At 39.6% G+C, this 19,027-nt stretch overlaps 1 protein-coding gene across 1 annotated transcript in view; it reads right to left on the reverse strand.

Annotated features, from left to right (window-relative positions):
* The window catches only part of MSH6 (mutS homolog 6), a 34,469-nt gene extending 15,939 nt beyond the window's left edge, over positions 1–18,530 (reverse strand). The window contains exon 1 of the mRNA XM_001382140.4: positions 17,908–18,530. Coding sequence (XP_001382177.3) covers positions 17,908–18,380 — 473 coding nt within the window. The 5' untranslated portion in view covers positions 18,381–18,530. The remainder of the gene's footprint in view (positions 1–17,907) is intronic.
* Positions 18,531–19,027: the final 497 nt, after the last annotated feature.

Genomic DNA, 19,027 nt, shown 5'->3' on the forward strand with positions numbered 1-19,027 from the left:
TAGGGGGTCAAAAGAAATTGTATCCCAAAACAAAGATTAGAAAAATTACATAAAATATACTAGTTTTACAATCCAGGCTCAAAACATGTTGAAAGATGCTTGAGGTTAGATACATGTTCAGTGTATACTTCTTCACTGTTGTCTTGAAGAGCAAAAAATAGTGCAAGTACAAGCTAGCTCAGAAAAGTCCATTCCAGAACTGGAGATAAAAGACTTGTTTGCAATGGTGTCAGTTGCCAAGTGAGGTGTTTCATACACAGTCTCAACTTCCTAAAAACGTCTAAGTGTCTTACAGGCAGGGAAATATTAAATACAATATTAGGAGATAGATAACTTCTACAGGCTCTGGAGTCCCAAGTAGTATTTGCATTGTGTGCAGATGCTTTGCATTCTCTAGGGCTCTATGTCCGAACAGAGCCATAAACTCTCTACCTGACCTCTGCTGTTGTGGATCCAGTATTAAACAATACCACAGGTGGGTAAATAGGAGATATTAGGAGCATCTTTAAAAAGTCTAAAGAATACATGTGAAAAGCAATCTAGAACATGAAGCAAGTTAACATTTAGATAGAGTAGTACAATAGATTATAATTATGAGAATAATTTTTTAAATAATTAGGAGCCATTTAAGAATGAATTACAATAAATCACTGCTATTAAACCATGTGATTGTCCATAAGGATGGGTTCCACCTGGATGTAATATCCTCATTTGTATAAGTGTTTTGTGCTATTTGCAAAGTATCATTTAGTAACTGTTATAATTCTCCAATATCATTAATAACAATTGGTATATATATGACCAATTATAATTAATTAATCATAGCACAGGTTCATTTCATACCCATATGAGCAAAAATTCATCCTGAAGCTTGGTACAGAGAACAAGATGTATGTAATAGTAGTTGTTATATTCTGAGCCAATCCCTCAAATTCCAAAGATGAATTCTCTATCTGTAGCAGACCGCTTCCTGGATATGGGCAAGGGGAAAACAGTATGTGCAGATTGCTCAGTCTTGGGCATGCTCAGTAGTGCTCACGGCTGGGAAGGCCTCTGACCCTTGACCCCAGCTTCTCCCAGGTTAGGCGGGAAAACAGGTTTCTTTGTTCTCACCTGGTTAAGAGAAACCACACCTATGCCTTGTCATTAACCAATGAGAATCATCCCTATGTACTGTGTATATTTGCATATCAAAAACTATATCTAGCCCAGCAGGCTCCGCCTTCGCTCTCTCTGCTCTCTACTCTCTGCTCTCTGCGCTCCTTCTCTTTCAGGCTAGGCGATGGCTGTCCTTGCAGGAGCTTGGCCTCTGGCCAAGCTCCATCTTTAATCTTTCTCTATTCACCTCTCTGACCTATGTGGTATGGATCTCAGGACTGGAATAGCCTACAGAATTGGTCCTTTGATCAGAGCTTAGCTGTGGCTCATTGATAATTAATAAAGACTCATTCTGAACACCTCATATCTCTACTAGGACTCCGTCACTTCCCTCGTGGTATCAAAACTTCTATCCTGTCTCTATCTTCCTACCTTGTGGCTTCTCTCACATCAGAGAGAGCCACACTATCACTGTTGTAATTCTGAGTTTGGAATCAATGTCCAAAAAAGTTCATACACAGGGCTACTTCCATGTGATGCTATTGAATTTCCCAAATTTCCCAAATAGATCTCTTGTTTCTATGTCCTCATACAATCAAATACCTTAGAGAGCTGACCCTTACCAAACTTTCTGTATGGTTTTGTATGGTTACAGTAGTAAGGATTAGATAAGCTACTCCAAAGGTGCCATCCCAACCAGAGGGAAGAGAGGAAAAAGCTTGACCAGCACAGTTAAAAAATGTCCAGGGGTTACCAATCCATGGGATTATTGTGTTATTGTAATTGACAGTTTCAAAAGCAAAATTATTTCCTCTTTTTCCTGAGATAAGTGTAACAGTTCAACTTAAGGGAATCAAGCAGGAGGGACTTCAAAACTAGAATCTAGATATATATGGTAGAATGTAAAGTCCTGTACCTAGACACCTGCAAAATGAAATTTGGTAATGATGGCAAAACATTCAGAGGAGAAATTCTGAAAATTGACTTAAAACTGACATAATTATGGCTATGAAACCTACATGTGGCATAAATGAGGCAAAAAGACCAAAATGTGTTAAGTTTAATCCAAGTATTGAATGAAAAGATTCTCCTGAGCTCACAGGGACCACCATCCTTTCAGTGAGTTCTTTTCATGGATTTGTTGATAAATGAACAACCTTGAAGGAATATCTGATTGGCTTAATACAACTTGTGAACTATACTACTCTGTATTCTCATGAAGTGACTAGAAAGCATCCTCTCATTTCTATGTGCTTATGACTACAGTGATGACTCTATATAATACGGTGGGCTGATCACATGGTAGTTTAGCCACACATGTCAGGGTAAAGTTGAATACCAACCCAGGAATACTGTCCAAAGGCTTCTTCTAATCTATTATAACATGTCTATGTTATATGTATGTCTATAATATAGTTTTAGGGTAACATGATCCATGACAGTATCTATTTGGGTGTTCAGAAGCTCAAAATGACAGACAAGATCTAGGTAAGCCTCTGGGCTTTCTTAATTGTGGGAGGACTGGAATTGATTTCATTGGATCTGTTCTAGATTTCATGTCCTGAGATGTATTTATCCTCACTATTTCCTTTACTATCAGTTTTTCCAGCTTAAAGATCTAAAACATTTGAGTTCACAATATGTTCCCGATTCCCTATTGATACGTCTGTAATTCACAACAGGATTCTCTTCTTACATATGCAATAAATTCTGCTGGGTCTATAGGTACATATTCTGAACTACCAATCTATTACAAGAATTTGGAATAGTTCTATCCCAGTGAGTGCAGCAATTGAAAATTCCAAAAAACATAGGAGAAATCATTCTATACATAAGAGAAATCCATATTCAACAAGATGTTTCACTTTTTCTAAAAGTTGGAGAAAGAATGGATTTGCTTGATTTGATTAGGATCTCAGATCTTTTCAATTTCTTACATTAAAATTGAGTTTTCCAGAAAAATTTCAAATAGAAATACAGGCCAAAATGTTATTTCTTTCAGTAATAATATTTCAGTTATAAAACATCTTCTATAAAATTCTCCTAAAATATGTTTCACCTATATTTTATATGAAAATTTTCTGTAATTTCTATAAAATTTCTATATTATCATTTACTCAAAAGTTAAATTTAAAACTATATTTCTATGACCCAATTTTATTTCTAACTTTATTTCAAATTTTATTTTTCAAAACTATATCTATAAAACTATTTTTTCAAATCCACATTATCCGTCCTCTTAGGGACATATAATTGTATAATAGACTTAAATCAAAATATAAATAGTCCCATGTGCAATAACTGGGTCAAACGTACTTAAATCTTCCTTTATATTCAAGTTTCTTACTGCCACTATCTTTCAAACTTTCTTAACTGTCTCTTCCTCATCTCACTTGCTTTAAAAAACACTTTCAAACTAATCTTGCTCATTATACACTTTTCTTACCTTCATCTACTTAAAGAGCCCCTCTAGTCTTTATTTCCTATCATATTCCAATTTATCTACATGTACACCCCAACAAATTTCAACTCATAATTTTTACCTTTTTAATTTATGTGCCTCCTTCAATTTATTAGGATCCCAAATATTGCTGGCTAGTTTTTAAAGTTTCCTCTTGTTAAGCTGTCAAGAATAACTATACAATATTTTAAATATCCAATTTATAACAAATTTACAAAATCAATTTGTAAAACAATTTATAAAATTCATATTTAAAGATTCAAGTAAAACATATATTAGAAGATCACCAAATATGCCCCTTTTGAATCATATTAATAACACCCTAATGTTATACTAGAAAATACTGAATTGGTCCCAGGAGCCATTTGTGTCTATTGTCACTGAGATCTCTGGCATGAATTGCCAGGTAGGCTTAGTGATAACTTTTTTTAGAAAGAAAAGGCTTGCCTTTAGTACTCATCCAGAACCCCTGAAATCTGGTTTGCATTTTACTATTATATCTTTGTCTTCTTTATCTTCATGGGGGTCTTCATAGATGACCATATGCTTTTGTCCTCTCCAGCCTCAGTGTCCCTAGCAGCACCTCCAGCAGCTTGAAGTGTCATGGTGCAGACAGGGCTTTCTTCAGTCACTATCTTTGGAGCTGAATCAGTTCTCTTTTTTGGAAGAGCAATAAATTTAGCTGCCTGAGCACTTAGATTAGACAGAAGAAAAGCTGACCTCAAAAACCACTACATTTCCTGTAGCCTCAAACCATGGTAGTTCCTGTTAGCCCCCTTCTCCAACTCAAGATTACCAGGGGGAAGCAGTGAGATTTTTTTTTGCAGGTTTTTCTGTCATTTCACAACCAGTCTCAAAGTAATGTAAAAATTCTCCAAAACAGATAAAGATCAAGTACAGATTTGAGGTGACAGTGATGTTTTATATTTCCCAAATTTCTAGCGCGTCTCTGGTCTAAGGAAGCCTGAATTTGGTGGTGTAGCAACTTAAGCCATTAGACTTGAGGGGAAATGCAAACCTCTGGCCAGGGCTGGTCATGAGTGCTTTCGCAACAAAAGCTGCAGTAAGCACAGTTAATTGGCTTTACAGACTCCCCAAAAGTGGAACTCTAGGGCTAATAGGTCAGCCAGCTGACCCCGGTACAAAACGTACCCGTCTCTTGGTTCTGGATACCGACAGATACTGCTAGGGTTCCATGGTAAAAAGTACTCCTTCTTGGTGACTGGAATTTCTCATGTCCCCACTGAGGGAGTTTCTGAATCAAAGGGAGCAACTTCATGGCTGGGGGAAGCCAGAAGCAAGTAATCTTTGCACTGGGTTGGTTAAGTCCTTCTATATTATCTGAGATCTTTAATCAGGTAAATACAACAAGTATTGGAGTTCAGGTTTAGTAGCACTCACAGAAGACAGCAGACAAATACTGAATTGCAGTCAGTAATGAAATAGATGGGTTTACCATCAGAGCAAGTAGACCTACTGAGGTGCAGATGGTGATCTTCCTCCTTTGGCAACAATTTGAAGAGTTCACCCAAACCTCTTTAGGTGAAAATTCTAGGATTAAGAGACTTTTATCCTGGTCTAACAGTGCAACAGACAAATTCTCACCATTACATTCACTTATTACACCAACAAATTTTCATTAATAATCATAATAATGTGTGGTATAACAAATTTTTCAATTTACACAATAGCTATCTGACAATGATGTTCCAGTATTAAGTAAGAACATTTACACCAAATTATATTAGGTAAAAGAGAGCCTCATTACAGATAAGCTCATTCTCTGCTTCTTTCCCCACACTGTCAGGATAAAGTAACTTCCCTATTTTAATTCCAGTTTTTAGCCTGAATCTCAACCCATGCTACTACTTGCTTGTTCCTAAAATGGTTCCTTTCGATATCTCTCTTTTTCTTAACAGTATTAGGCATCATATCCTCTGATTCTGCAATAGTAACAAGGTCTTGTCAATCTTATTCTATGATCTTGAGGCATTTATTGGACAGGGGCTAAAACTGCTTTACTTTTCTGACCTAACTTCAGGATTACTTCCTTCTTTTTCTCTTCCTAAGCAATAAGCTTCTTATGCTATCCCAAGCAGTATTTCAGAAAGTACTCCTTGATATTTGGAAGTGACTGATTTACAAAGGCTACATTAATTATTCTAGCATTTCTCTGGTTTATGTGGTCTAATCTATCATCAGATCTTAAAGGGGTCTTATCTTACTCTTTTGTGGTCTCTTGAAATTTGCCGTAATTCTCTTGTTTATTTGAGAAAAACTTGATTCCTCTAATCAGGTTCTCTAATATTTCTCATGTCTCCTTATCTCTAGAATTTCTCCTATCTCCCCCCACCAAAAAATATTAAAGAGTCCTGCTGTCTGCCTTTTGATCCAGCCATACCACTGTTGGGTTTATATCCCAAAGAGATCATAGGGGAAAATATGTGTAAAAAATATTTATAGCCACACTCTTTGTGTTGGCAAAAAATTGGAAAATATGGGGATGCCCTTCAATTGGGGAATGGCTAAACAAATTGTGGTATCTGTTGGTGATGGAATACTATTGTGCTAAAAGGAATAATGAACTGGAATGACCTCCAGGAATTGATGAATCACCTACATAGAGATGACAGTTAAATCCATAGGAGCTGATGAGATCACTACGTGAAATTAATATAGAAATAAGAGAAGAGACCAAGGACAGCATCTTAGGGGACCACTATACAGTTATAGGCATGACTTGAATGAAAATCTAGTAGAAGAGACTGAGGAGTAGTCAGAAAGGAGATCCAGAGGAAGTGCTATCACAAGAACTTAAAAAGAAAATATCAAGGAGAAGAGGGTGACTGGCAATGTCAACACATGCAAAGAAGTTAAGAAGAATGCGAATTGATCCATGTGAACTGGAATGACCTCCAGGAATTAATGCAGAGTGAAAGGAGCAGAATCAGGAGAACCTTATACACAGAGGTGGTTATACTGTGGCACAATCAAATGTAATGGACTTCTCTACTGCCAGCAATGCAATAATCCAGGACAATTCTGAGGGATTTATGAGAAAGAACACTAACCACATTTAGAGGAAGAACTGTGGGAGCAGAAACACAGAAGAAAAACAACTGCTTGATCATATAGGTTGATGGGGATATGAGATTGGGGATGTAGACTCTACATGATCACCCTAGTGCAAATATCAACAATATGGAAATACGTCTTGATCAATGATGTATGTAAAACCCAGTGGAACTATGAATTGGCTGTGGGAGGAGGGGAGGGAAAGAACATGAATCATGTAAAAATACTCTAAACTAAATAATTAAAAAAAATTTTCAGGTCACAAAAAAATAAATAAATAAGAGTCCTATTAGGGATACTTCTATTGTTGTTGGTTAGGTTTCCTGGAAAGGGAAAGCAGGGGCATATACCTTCTCCTCACTCTTTCTCTTATTCTAATTCTCCTTCTGCTCAGGGAGATCAAAAGGGGAAATATTCTTTCTGATTGCTTTCTTTAAAAAATCATAGTAGGTAACTCACAACAAATCAAATATTTTCTAACTGTTCCCATTTTTCCTGTTTCTCCAAAAAGGTTTCTCCAATTTGTCCATAGCATAAGAATTGAACGTTCCAAATTTAAGCCAGAAGTTCCTCAGTGCTTTACACCAATTATAACAATATTCAAAGGGGGCAGCTGGGTAGTTTAGTGGATTGAGAGCCAGGCCTAGAGATGGGAGGTCCTAGTTGAACCTGGCCTCAGACACTTCCCAGCAAGTCACTTAACCCCCATTGTCTAGCTCTTACCACTCTTCTGGGTTGGAACCAAAACACAATATTGATTCCAAGACTGAAGGTAAGGGTTAAAAAAAAAAACAATATTCAATAGCTTTTCCCTTATTCTTTCCTTTGCCTATTGGTAGGTCTTCATTATCTCGAGCAATCAAAAACTTCTCTAGTAGAGAGTCCGCTAGAATTTCTCTCCCAGTAAGCCTAGATTCCATTTAAGGGACGTCTCCTTGTAAGGGCCATAACCTAGAGAAGAGGAACACTTTGTTAGTGCAGTTAGGCTTACACTGTCCAACAACAGTTCACTTGGGGAGAACTGAGCTTAACCTAAACTAAGTAGCTCTCTCTATTAAGAGAGAACCAAAACAGGAACTTATCTGGCTATATCTCAAGTGGGAAAACAAGCTGATAACCTATCCAGCTATACCTCAACATATTTTCTCATAGACCCCAAAACCCTTCTTCCAGATATCCCCCCCAAAATTTATCTGAACAGATAATTTCAAACCTAGACAAATCTCAATATTAAACCATTTTACTCAATGATTGCATAATCTTTAAACATAAATTTCACACACTACTTGGCAAAGGAATAAAGCAGAAGTTTTAACTTAAGCAAAAGTTTTACCTTATTTCAATGCTTAGAAGTGTAAACCTCAAAATTTCTTAGACTTATAAATGTTGGAAATTTCACCATTGGGAAATTTCATACTTGAAAAATTTCCTATTGATAGTGGGTCTTGACTATTGGAATGTGAACCCCATTGGCATGGGAGGTTCCTTCTCTTCCCTTCTTAAGATTACTTTAGGACAGAAACCTTTTGCTGAACAATGGAAAGGACTTTGACCTATGCTTAAGCATAGAACAGGAATTTCTTTGAGTCATGATTGATTTTAGAATTGATACAATGGAGATACTTGGAATCAATCTCCACCCTATTCAGTCCTAACAGGATTGAGTAAGGGCTGCAGCCTAGATCAAAATTTAATTATTCCAATCTCTACCCTACTCAGGTTAACAGGATTTAGAAAGGGCTGTAGCAAAGGATCAAAGATTTAATTATTTGAAAATATGACCTTCAACAGACATATGCAAAGCCAGAGACCTCTGGGCGGTCCTGGGTTAAGCTAGAGCCTCCATTGGCACAGGGAAATTGATGGACAGGTGATTGGTAGATGTGAGGACTGAGGGGAGGGAACTTGGATGGTTTCCTTAAGGATAGGGGGGTCTGAAGACTCGGAGGTGGTTGAGGAGTTGGTCGGAGTGGTTGCAGTGTGCTCTGAGAAGCTTGCACTGAAGGAAGCTGAAGGTGGGGGCCTCTGAGACTGTTTCTCCATTTTGGTCACGTGAGTAATAGGGACTGATCTCTTTTCTTTGCCCCAGCTATCTAAGGGCTTGGGCCTTTTGGCCCAGCCTAAACAGAAGGGGTATTTAAGCCCTATTCCCTTCTCTCCCCTTTCTCTCTCTATATATATCTCTAATTCCTTTCTTGCTCCTATTGTAATTAAACTCCAAAAAAGGCTGATGGCTGACTTGAGTTTTTCATTTAGGAATTACATAGCTGAATTCCTTGGCGACCTTAAATTAATATATATCAGTCTTTTTAAAGTGATTTCCTTGTCACAGAAGTTAAGAGCTCTGGCTTATTTCAAATTGACAGTGAATTTAGAAAAAGAAAGAAAAAGGTCTAGGCAGGTTTCTAATCTGCAGTTTTGTAAAGTGCCCAAGGAGGATTTTGGTTCTGATTGGCAAAAAGTCTCCACTGGTTGTTCCTCCCCTCAAGAAGAGACTGGGAGCAAAAAGCCTGCAAAGGTGGGAATCCAAAAAAGAACCCCTTGTGGAGTGAGGACCCCCTCTCTAATGGCACATTGCTGGTCCCATCTGGGTCGCCAACTATTGCATAATTTTTCTGAACACAGATACACAAATGATAAACAAAGTCTCAAGTTATAAAGATAGGTTTATTGGGGGGAGAGGGGAGCAGGTCCCACAACAAAGTCAGACCTCCAATCAAAACCAGAAGGACCCCAATCACTGTGAGAGACCTTTTATATTCCAAAGAATTAGACAACTTTTATACCAGCACAAAAATAGTACCAAAAAAATAGTCGTACCCCTCAAAGAACAGAGACACCCAGAAACAATATTCATTGGTTACGTCAATTAGGAAGCACTCCTTATTTGTCCATTGGTTAAGTCAACTAGGAAGCATCCTTATTTGGTAAAAGAAATCTTCTGCCCATGACTTAAGAGTCACTTGATGGACCTGGTTCTGAGCTTGAGCAAGGCCTAGTGTCGCATCCTAGATCATGAGTAAGGATTTGAAGGGTAGGACTGACACTAAGGCCTATGCTAAAGCAGTTATTTAATTCAAAACCTTAATACCTATAATTAGAATATTTGCAAAAAGTCTACTAAAATCTTTACTTATGCTAACATTAAAATCTAATCTTCATAAGGGGGTAGGGGAGTTTTTCTCTCACACCAATCAGAAGAGAGAATGTTCATGTTACTCTAGACCAGTGTGAAGTGTGAACCAGACTTTGTCTAGCCTGTTTTAAATTGAACAAGCAAACTGAAAACACCCCTACTAAACACTTTAGCCATCAAGTAAGAGAATTCAAAAGTCACTTACTTGAAGTAAGAGAATTCTCAAGTCACTTGCTAAAATAAGTGATAATTCTAAGACTTAAAGCACCCCTACTTAACACTAAGAGTGTTACAAGTCATTTGCTAAAGTGGGTGATAACTCAATGTCAGAAATTTGTGAATCCTATGATAATAAAAGTTGATGCCTTCAGAAGCCTGACAGGGGGCAGCTGGGTAGATCAGTGGATTGAGAGCCAGGCCTAGAGATGGGAGGTCCTGGGTTCAAAGCTAGCCTCAGAACTTCCCAGCTGTGTGACCCTGGGCAAGTCACTTAACCCCCATTGCCTAGTCCATAGCACTCTTGTGCCTTGAAACCAATACACAGTATTGATTCCAAGATGAAAGGTAAGGGTTTTAAAATAAAAATTAAATTAAATTTTAAAAAAAGAAGCCTATGATAAAAGGTTGGTTGACACCTTCAGAGGCATATGATAAGAGTTAACATCTTCAGAGGTGAGAAGTGGATCCCACAGACACACATACCTGTCCCCGCCCCGGCAGTACTAGGCAATTTGATTGGCCCCTATGAAAAGGGGAAGGGGCAAGAAGTCACTATAAAAGCCCTGAACTTCTTTGGTTGGTAAGAGTCGACTGCAAGCAGTCTTCTGGAAATAGTCTTCAAGAAGTAGTCTTGAGCTTAGAGTATCTTGAACTATTTCTTTGTTGAGTGAGTAGCTGGTTTTCCTTTCCTGGTGTCTGGAGAAAGATTAGTTTCAGAGAGGCCTTCCCTTCTTGGAGGAGGCCATGTGGGTGGAACTCCAGGTCCTCAAGTCTAGGGTTAACAAGCCCTGCTGGGCTGAGCCAACTGGAGCAATATTTAGTGATAGTGTAGACCTCTACCCTCTTTTTGTATTTCTCTACTTTCACTCTTTTCACCCTTTTGTAAAGGAGGGGAGGGGAGGGGAGGGGAGGGGAGGGGAGGGGAGGGGAGGGGAGGGGAGGGGAGGGGAGGGGAGGGGAGGGGAGGGGAGGGGAGGGGAGGGGAGGGGAGGAGAGGAGAGGAGAGGAGAGGAGAGGAGAGGAGAGGAGAGGAGAGGAGAGGAGAGGAGAGGAGAGGAGAGGAGAGGAGAGGAGAGGAGAGGAGAGGAGAGGAGAGGAGAGGAGAGAAAAGAAAAGAAAGAGGGGAGAACAAGTCCACAGTTCTACTTTATTCCATGGGAGATTGGGAAAGCATGAAAGCAGTGCCAATTATCCAGAACCCTTGCAAGCTTGTTGTCATGGAACTTACTTACAATCCTGATAAAGTAATGAGGAAATGATGTACCAGTATTCAGCATCTCATTATTGACTATAAGAACACTGTAAACTGCTAACTGTTGTCCTTGTACCTACTGAGGTCTTCAACCCAATCTGTCATGAAACCGCTGGCCTTATTAATAAATCAATTTGCTCAGACTTTAATGGCTCAGTCTGTGTCAATTTTCCATTGCAACATAAGGATGACAACACATAAATAATTATGGGCAAGCAAATTATACACAGGATAAATAGGAATTAATCAACAGATTGAAAGATTTCCCATGTTTCTACCAGATTTTAGTTGGGACTTGAAGGAAGTCCAGAGGTGTGCAAAGGAAGGAGAGCATTCTGGGCATGGGAAGAATGGCCAGTGAAAAAGCCCAAATTAGAGAGATGTAGTATCTTATGCAAAGAATATCAATAAAGTGTCATTGGACTACAGATTTAAGAGGGCAGAAGATAAAAGGGAGAAAAATGTAATTAGACTTAAAGGAGAGTAGGAGTTGGGGGAGTGGTTATGAAGGACTTTGAACATCAAATTGGGCCACTAACAGCAATGTAGAGATAAAATTGGGTATATGGTGTGTTTAGAGAAGTCCAGTACCTCTAGTGTACTAGTACTAGGCTAGAGGGCTTTTAGAACCTTTTTCAGGGCTACTTTCCTCCTTCAGTGACCACTTGCCACCTATCTCTCACCTAGAAATCCCAGAAACTGTAGCATACACAGCAGACACACCCCATCAAACCATTTCTGCAGTCAGAGAAAGGATAACTGAGAGGCTTCAAAGGCCTCTGGGAGTTAGAGTAGTGTCTACTCCAAGCATATGAAGACAAGGCAAAAAAAGCAGATGCTGTGGAGCACTTAAGAGTTTGGTTAAACACAGTAGCAGTCAGGGGCTGCTACTGCATCTGAAGCCATCACCAGTTGTCCTGTCTCTGGACTTTCATGACTCTGGGAGAGTGAGGCCAATAAATCTGTGCAACTCTGCCTCATTTAAATACAATTATGCTCAAGTCAAAAGGCATCACAACAATGATAGTCATTTTGGTATGATGGGACAACAACCAACAAATAAAATAGTACTCAATTTTTCAGATCTCTACGTAAATCTCAGCTGCTCCTCTATTACCAATATGATACTGGGGCAAATTCTTACAGGTTTAACCTAGGTTTTCTTCATGTATAAAAAGGAGGCATCTGGACCAGATAGAGGACTCAATATAAATTACACACAATTTTACTAAATATAACACAATTATGTTCTGTCAAGTAAAAATAAACAATAAACATGAAATTGTCTTTAAACCACAAAGTGCTAACATAGAACCCATTATCTTATTGGACTTGAACTATTCCCCTCTTCATAATTAATTTAAAAAAATTATAAACATTCGGTCACCAGATCTGATCTTCAAAGAAACTAAAGTCTAACACCAAAATTCTTATTACAACTCTGTTTCTTCCCTATTACACAACTATAGATACACACGAAATAAGAATATGCTATGATACTTTTATAAAATTAGAAAGAGCAGCAAGTGGGGAAAAATCTTTGTAGTCAGTTTCTCTAAGAAACTTTTTTTGTTTTAAACCCTTACCTTCTGTCTTAGAATCAGTACTGTGTATTTGTTCCAAGGCAGAAGAGTGGTAAGGGCTAGACAATGGGGGTTATGTGGCTTGCCCAGGGTCACACAGTTAGGAAGTGTCTGAGGCCAAATTTGAACCTAGGACCTCCCATCTAGGCCTCTAGGCCTGGCTCTCAATCCACTGAGCTACCCAGCTGCCCCCCATCTTATTTTTTAAACACATGTAAGACATTGATTCAAATTTATCTAAACAAGAACTCTTTTCCCAATTGATTTAATTACTGTGATAGAATCAAAGAACAGGAACAGTTTCCAAGAGAAATACAAACCAACTAATAGCCAAATAGTAAAATGTTCTAAATAACAAACAATTAGAAAAAAGCAAATTAAAACAACAGTTTTCAAGCCATCCCCTCAAAATTGGCAAAGTTGACCAAGGAAAAAAAAAGGGGGGGGGGTGGAGAATGCATACACTAAAACACTGTTGGAGATGTGAAATGGTCCAGCCATTCTGGAAAAAAAATTGGAATTATACCCATCCAAATTACTGAACTTTGAAAATTATTGAACATACTCTCTGGCCTAGTGAAAGGACTCAAGAAAAAATATCTATAGTTTCAATGACAAAGAATTGGAACCTATGGGGGTGCCCACCCATCAATTGGGGGAATGTCTGAATAATGATATATGAATATAATGGAATACCATCATTCTTATAGGATAGAAGGGGATGGTTTCAGAGAAATTTGGGCAGACTTAAGTGACCTGATAGCAGAGTAAAGTGAACATAACTAAAACAACTTCTAAAATCACAACAGCATTATGAACACAATAACCAACCAGAATTCCAAAGGGCTCATGAAACATGTGACCTACCTCCTAAGAGTGGGTGATAGACTCAAAAGAGTGAAGAGGGAAGCATTTTGAAGGGGCATGGCCAAGTTAGAAATTTTGTTTTATAGGACTTATCCTTATTAGTAACAAGGATATATTGTTTTCCCTCTTTTCTCAGAGGGATAAGGGAAATGGGAGAGAAAAACAGTATACTTGTACTGATGGAAAAAAAATGTATATACAGGTATCCCCTCAACATTCCAACTTTCCCTCATCATAGTTTTGATATAATATGGGTCAACATTAAGAAATTAAATAGGGAATTTTGGAGTAGTTTTGCAAAAGCTACAGATAACATAAAAGCCAGCAGACAACACAGAAAAAAAAGTTTAGGAACTCAGGAATGAATAAAATATATGTATTGTATAATATTAATATATTTCATCTTTTAATACCACAAATATACAAAATTTCTTTTTTAAAGTTAAAATAAAGTTTGCAAAAAGAACATGAAAGCCAGCAGATGACACATCAGGCTAAAAATGTAGAAATATCTTAACATTGAACTACATATAGCCATGACCAAATACTTAACCCAACTTTTACAATAAAGTAGCATAAACATCCCATAAAAGTCATTTCTGTATTGTCTCATACCTTTGATGCTCTGTAATGAGATACTTTAAAAAGCTAAATGTGTGTGTGTATGTGTATACATATATATAATTTTTTTTCTCAGACCTCTGCTATAGGAAAATCACTAGCCAACAGTGTGGAAATATTTGAATCAGAGAGACCAAGTAGGTTACTGCTAAGCACTATGGCTTGATGGGATACTTCAGTAAGACCAAGTGAGAGATGATGAGCATATATATAACTAAGATGGTATAAGTAAACATAAGGACACAGGAATTGACAACCAATCTGAAGGGATCTAGTTTCAAGTCTTTGACTGCTTGCCATTACCATTATACCACTAATCCCTTCCCTCAAGACTGAAGGCAAATAATGACAGTTCTGGAGTTGAAAGGATCTAAATCCACCTCAAACACTAACTAGCTTTGTGACCCTGGGCAAGTCACTTAACTCCTAATTCATGCTAAGAGAGAAGGTACAGTTTAAAAAGAAAAAAACAAAAGGCAGTACTGAGCTTAACTGACCAAGTTTAATGTTCCCCCCATGGAATAAGGGAAAGAAAAACAAAGGGATTTGGTGAGGAATACAGCAACAAGACTCTAAGCCTTTTTATTCGTTACTTTTTTTTTTTAAACCCTTACCTTCCATCTTAGAATGCTGTGTAACAGGGGTTTATGGGACTTGCCCAGGATCACACAGCTAGGAATTCTGAAGCTACATTTGAACCCAGAACCTAGGTACTTATTTTAAAGAGTTCCAAACTTAACCTACAGTTCCCTGATTTGGATTTTGGTTTCTCAAACCTATGAGAAAGACAAACTGAATGTTTTGTTTTTATTGGCTCCAATTGGCACCCTCCTTTAAGCAAAGTCATCATCTGGTGCTTACCTGAAGTTCTAAGACTAAAAGATGCCTTAAAAAGGTTGTTTTAAGTAAACAAAAAGATAATATTTAATTGGTTCTTTGACAGAAGAAAGAAACTTTTATTGTTGCATTTGGCTTCGTTATTTATTGCATCCTATTAGATAATAAAAATAATATGAAAGTAGAAAAGCAAGGGTAGAACTAAAAAGACTTCTTTGTAGGAGGTTGAGCTGGAGCTAACAATCCTTGAAGGAAATTAAGGATTCTAAGAGGCAAAAGAATAGATTTGAAAGCACAGGTAACATCATATGCAAAAGCCGGTAACCAGGATGTGAGTTTGGAGAACAGAAAAGGGATGTTTGGCTGGAAGACTAAGTGAAAGAAATTAACAGATACATCCCAACAATTCAGTATCAGAACTGGAAATAGAAATCAAGACCGACTATGATCACTCCTTCAAGGAGGATTATCTCATTCATAATAGTGTATGATTGTTGATGTTTGGTTCAGACACTGAGGGATAAAGAGTGTAGGGGGAGGGGCAGAAAAGTAGGGCCAGATGGAGGCCATGCATAAGTTAATGAGATAATGTTAATAAGTTAATCAAATAATGAGAAAGATTTTTATAGTGCTAAGCATTACATCATATTTAGGAGGTGTTTCTTTCCCTACATAATATTATTTACGTAAAATTAATTTCTAGGGTTCCTCTACAAACCCAAGCAATCCCAGGGATCATAGTTCATTCCCAGATATCCCCACCTGCTGTTTGCATAAACAGCTTTGCTGTGGCTTTCAGCAGAACACAGAGGTGTGTCTCTGTGAAAATTATTTGTGGTTCTTTCTCTCTGGGTCAGACCTCAACATTTATTCATGGCTCTTTTCTCATTGGGTCAGATGCTAACATCTCTTTGATCTTATGATCTTATCAGATGATGGTGGGAGAGAAAAGGAAGGAGTTTAAAATGACTGGAAAATTCATTCTAGGATGAACAGTGCTGCACAGCTTTATCATATCTGGAATATTTGTTGAAGACTACAAAGTATGTTTACATGAAGTGAGAATGAAGCATCATCTCTTCCTTTCTTAAACCTTTCAATTAATCAGTGTTTCTCTCTTTCCTCAAAATAAATATATAGTATAGTGGAAAGAGCAACAGATTGGGAGTCAGAAAGAAGGCTAGAACAAAGATCCAAACAAGGTTTCAAAATTGGGCTCTCCTGGGAGTGTATATGACTGCTAATCAGGGACTTAAAAGCTTTCATACCATCACTATAACACGAGAACAAAAGATCTACTGGAAGGGACTAGATCATCTTGTTTTAGAACACATAAAATCCCTGAATGGAAGTATAGCTATATGTAAAGGTTTTCTCCCTCTGCTTTTCTCACAACTACCCCTTACTTAACACAAAGCACCACATCACTCCTCTCTGTGTAAAGGGAATGGGAATTATATTCAATCAATTATATTCAATTAATTTTCAGCTGAGGTCTGCTACAATCAAGCCAAACTGGCTTGTATTAGTAATTTGTTTAATTTAACTTCCCCACTCTTATGAGCCAAAAGTCTTTTTGTATTGTAAGACTTCCCCTTTTCAATTAAGTTCTTTTTATTTATTCCTCATTTGTACTCACAAAAAAACTACAAACTTTCCACAAGACGCTAAACTAATATCCTGTGTTGTCAATAATCTATTAATCAATAAACCTTTGTAATGCCTAGCCAAAGAAAAGGAGTTTATTCAGAGATTGTATAGTTTTCCATTTCCTTATTACCAGACCAGAAATAAGTTTCTTGTTTCTGACCAATTTCCAATCAGTTTCCCTATTCTTGGTTCCGAATGCCCCAGGAAGTGTCAACCCACCTTTGTGGCAAACAGGTAGATTATCCTCACCTACCAATCAAGAATCAATAACACCCACATTTAGTTCCCCTTTATTAATTATAAGGACATTGTGTAAACTTTTCATGGGGGTCCATGATTACTGAAGATCTAAATCCCACTTATTGGCAATTTCTAGCCTTGCTTATAAATGGACTTGTAACTTTGCTGCCAGTTTCTCGTCATCGGAGATTTAAATCAAGACATCTCCAATGTATTCTACAATCAATTCAGACAAGAACTCAAACTAGATAGGGAAAGGGGGAGGGGGGGGAAGCCTCTGGACATTTCTCTTATACACCTAGGTAGTTTACTGTGACACCACTTTAAATCAAAAGCTCTCTCCTTGTTCAGGTACTCCCTAAAAGTTTCACAGCCCAATCCCTAGGTCTCTTGTCTCTCACTTTGTCCTTTTCTCTCTTCCAGAGTCGGTAAGGTTAGCTCCTTTAGGGGTAGCGAAGCACCGTCAGGTTCGTTCCAAAACTTTTTACCACCATAAAGTGTCCTCACTTCGCGGTCCATTCAACTTCCCCTAATCAGTTTGGGCCTCTTTCAGTCAAACAAACTCAAGATCAACACCAATCCTCGGGTTTTACAAAGATCTTACTCCTCCCATTCCAGATGCCTCGCAAAGTGCTCCCCTTCCCCCAACCCCCTCCCCCCGCACTCTTTCTCCACCTCCACCCCCACCCAACTTAGCCGCGCGCACCGCCCCCTCCCCCATTTTCAAGTCCACATCTCCCCCGCACCCTTTCTTCCCCTCCCCCAACGCCACGCCCCCTTTACTGTTTATATCCCCCCCGGGGGGGCTCTCCCTCCAGCTTCTACCTCAGCCCCCTCGCTGGGGTCTCATGGACCTTCCCCAGGTTACCTGGCTGGAGTAGCAACCGGGGCCCGGGCTGGAGTCGCCACTCCCACCGCCCGCCGGCGCGGCCCTCCGTTGACTTTTATCTCTTGGGGCAGTAGGGCGACCCCGGAGCTGGAGCGGCGGGGACATTGACCAGGGCCGGGCCCTGGGACAGCAGCAGGGTCAGGGCCCGGGCCTGGGACAGCAGCAGGCTCAGGGCCGGGGCCTGGAACAGCAGCAGGCTCAGGGCCGGGGCCTGGGAGCGCAGCAGAGTCAGGGCCGGGGCCTGGGAGCGCAGCAGAGTCAGAGCCTGGATGGGTTTCTTCACTCTGGGCCGCATCCCCGCGTGCAGAGGAGGCCCCAGAGCCTCCAGCACCCGCGGTCCCCGCTCCGGCCCTAGTGCCGCTTCCATCCGCAGCAATGGCGGCAGCCTTGTTGTTGCTGCACAGCGCCGGGCTCTTAGGGAAGAAGCTGAACAGGGTACTCTGTCGCGACATGGCAGCCGGCGGGGACAACACTCCCTCAGTCCCAGCTCGCTCTAGGTCGGCCTGGCGAGACGAATGACCCACCGCGGCCAACCGCCAACCGCGCTCTGGCAGGCGGGAAACGTGAGGAGGGGGGTGGGAGCTCGGAGGGCGCGGTGGGGGAGGGGAAGAGAAGGAGGCGGAGGAGGGCTTCGCTAGGACCAGCGCCCGGCCAATCAACGTGCGCGAAAGCTCGCGCGGGAACCTCTGTCTCTGAGCCCGGCTCTCTAAGGAAAAACGGGCACAGATGGAATGGGCGTCACCTAGCGGCTGGAGCAAGACAATGTTCCCACCTATGCGGCCCAAGGAGCTGGGAAGTCGCTGATTACAATGGGAAAACCAAGATGTGGTTACTGGGGAAATCTCATCACCTCGAGAACTTTCCGGAAAAGCTACTTGAATGTAAACATTTTCACGTCGCAGGACGTAGAGAGACATATAATAATATGTGTGCATATAATAATAGCGACAAGAGTACTTATCCAAGTGCTAACATTTTTTAAAGTACTTTAAATGTTGCAAAGTGCTTTTATATTTATCTCATTTTATCCTGACCTTTACCCTAGAAGTAGGTGCACTTCTCCCCATTTTGTGGATGAGAAATAGGACTAGAGAGAGTG

The sequence above is a fragment of the Monodelphis domestica genome, chromosome 1 (assembly GCF_027887165.1).
Source record: "Monodelphis domestica isolate mMonDom1 chromosome 1, mMonDom1.pri, whole genome shotgun sequence".
Classification (NCBI taxonomy): Eukaryota; Metazoa; Chordata; class Mammalia; order Didelphimorphia; family Didelphidae; genus Monodelphis; species Monodelphis domestica.